At 39.7% G+C, this 2,070-nt stretch overlaps 1 protein-coding gene across 1 annotated transcript; it reads left to right on the forward strand.

The window, feature by feature from the left end:
• Nucleotides 1-1,348: 1,348 nt before the first annotated feature.
• On the forward strand, nt 1,349-1,812 carry LOC108113855. The gene is made up of 2 exons (XM_017224564.1): nt 1,349-1,454; nt 1,507-1,812. Exons 1-2 carry the CDS (start codon nt 1,431-1,433, stop codon nt 1,720-1,722), a joined length of 240 nt encoding a protein of 79 aa, XP_017080053.1. The 5' UTR covers nt 1,349-1,430; the 3' UTR covers nt 1,723-1,812.
• The last annotated feature ends 258 nt before the right edge of the window (nt 1,813-2,070 follow it).

A 2,070-nucleotide genomic window follows, 5' to 3' on the forward strand; every position in this document is an offset into this window, starting at 1 on the left:
CATTGGCCTGCTAGCCATAACAAAGGAATGTTGGTTAGAATTCAACCCAAAACCAACCGCCGCACACATCGCTCCATCCTGCCATCACCACCACCCAAAGTTGAACCCCGGGGGTCAAACATTCGCACAATGTCAGTCCAGTCCAGAATTTTGTGAGGCATAAAAACACAAAAAAAAAAAAGAAAAAAGAGAAAACAACAATTTTGAATGAAATGCATGCCCCATTGACATATGAGTGGGCGTGGCACTCTGTTATGGGCGGTGGCTCAGTTGGATTGCTGAGGAAATGGCAAATGCATGCAGCCACACGATATGAGCTATGCCCATTCCTGCTCTCAATCCTCCAGCGTTTCATTCACCCACAACAGCTCCCTACCCTCTGAATCCGTCTCTCTGTGCGCGTTGATTGTTCGATTCAAACATTTTGGCATGTTTCGGCCAGCTGAACTAGTTTTCAGTTTAACACCCAAAACCCCACCCAGCTGGTTACAGTGGGAGTGGAAGTTAAAAAATGTGATTTAAAGTTAAAGAGATACTTAAAATACTCAAAAAGGACTAATTAATCCATATTATTTCATATATGTAGTTCGTTTACTACATGGTCCCCTTAAGTATCGATATAATTCCGATAGCCGATGAACCTAGGTTAAGCTTAGATAATGGATGGCTAAGCATGATTTCGACTGGATTAGGTCTTGGTTGAGAAGATCAGTAAACGAGAGGTTTCGAGTATACCTACAAATAGACTTTTTACATATTTTATAGATTTTCATATATGACGTCTGAACTCACCTTGGGTTTTATGCAATTTTTCAGGAAAATTAGAGAATTTTCCTATAATTTTAGGTGCTAGTCAAAACTACAACATCAGGAAATCATCTTAGTAAAGAAAATGTATCTTACTTTTCCGTTATCTGTATACTTTCTTGATATTTTTTATTTCCAATATTCATAAAAATGTAATCCTTTTAGCTAGCTCCACTGTACAGTTGTCGCCCGGCTGAGGCCGAAATGTGTTAAATCCGCTATAAAAGCGGTTAACCGAGTAAACTGCAAATGCAAAATGCGGTTGGTTCACTTCGGTTCGGTGGGGTTGGGGTTATATCCCGGCTCCTATTCCTATTCCTATTCCTGGTCTGGGGCAACTCCCTGGTTCTGCTTCTGCCTCCTGACCATATTAAAGGCCATGGCAAAGTGTTGATGGGTCAGTTTCGACCACATACATAGAGTGTTGTTGTTGTATTGGCCATTCAGAAAGTATTTTTGAACATTTCATGGCATTTTGTTTTTGCTAGAGGTTAAAGCTGCGATTAGTAGGCAATGGAAATATTCTCTCAGTGTTTATAAGCCGACCTATAAAGCCCACACAGAAGGCACACGTAAGGAATACTAGTGAAAAATTCCAATAAAAGATTGTTTTTTGAATCGAGATGGCTTCAGAAGATCAAGAAGAGGTCAGGGCAATGGATTATTTCCCAAAAATTCTCAATTAATACTGACTTTTAGGTATACACTGAGGACGAGACCAACGAGGCCATGTTCTTTATCCGGGAGCACGAGCTGCCCATGTCGGAGCTACGCTATGCACTCAAGTATGTCCGCATACTACATGGAAACTATAATGAAAGTGTAGGAGTGGAACCTCAGAATCCAGTGGATATGGTGGAACCACCGGCTTTCGACTGGGAGGACAAGGAGAATGCACCGGTACCACGGCTATAAAGGTTTTAACTTGTTTTTAATGTTTGCTTTTAATTTGTGTTAAATGCCTGAAGAGAAAGGGACTTTAATGAGTAAAATCCCAAAAAGGCATTGGAATGGTATTTATTTTTAATATTTTTGAGATATAAAAATAAATTTATAGAGAAGCAATAGCTAATAATTCAGTCTGTCATCTACATCTTAAGTCGAATCAAAATACTTTTAATAATAAATAGTCTCTCAGCTAAAGTGATTCCTTGGAAAAGTCTGCTCTGCCAGGATTTTGTTTGTCAAGTTTTCTTTGTTTTTCCGCGTCCATTTCGAGATCTTTGCATTCAACACTTCAGAGTTGCGCTGCATTCGCATGGT

Source organism: Drosophila eugracilis, unplaced genomic scaffold, assembly GCF_018153835.1.
Source record: "Drosophila eugracilis isolate 14026-0451.02 unplaced genomic scaffold, ASM1815383v1 contig_2154, whole genome shotgun sequence".
Taxonomy (NCBI): Eukaryota; Metazoa; Arthropoda; class Insecta; order Diptera; family Drosophilidae; genus Drosophila; species Drosophila eugracilis.

Bases quoted from the DNA above. Each gene is read 5' to 3' on its own strand.
- LOC108113855 (XM_017224564.1), top strand. From the start codon at position 1,431: ATGGCTTCAGAAGATCAAGAAGAG. The intron at 1,455-1,506 runs GTCAGGGCAATG...ACTGACTTTTAG, and splicing joins CTTCAGAAGATCAAGAAGAG to GTATACACTGAGGACGAGAC.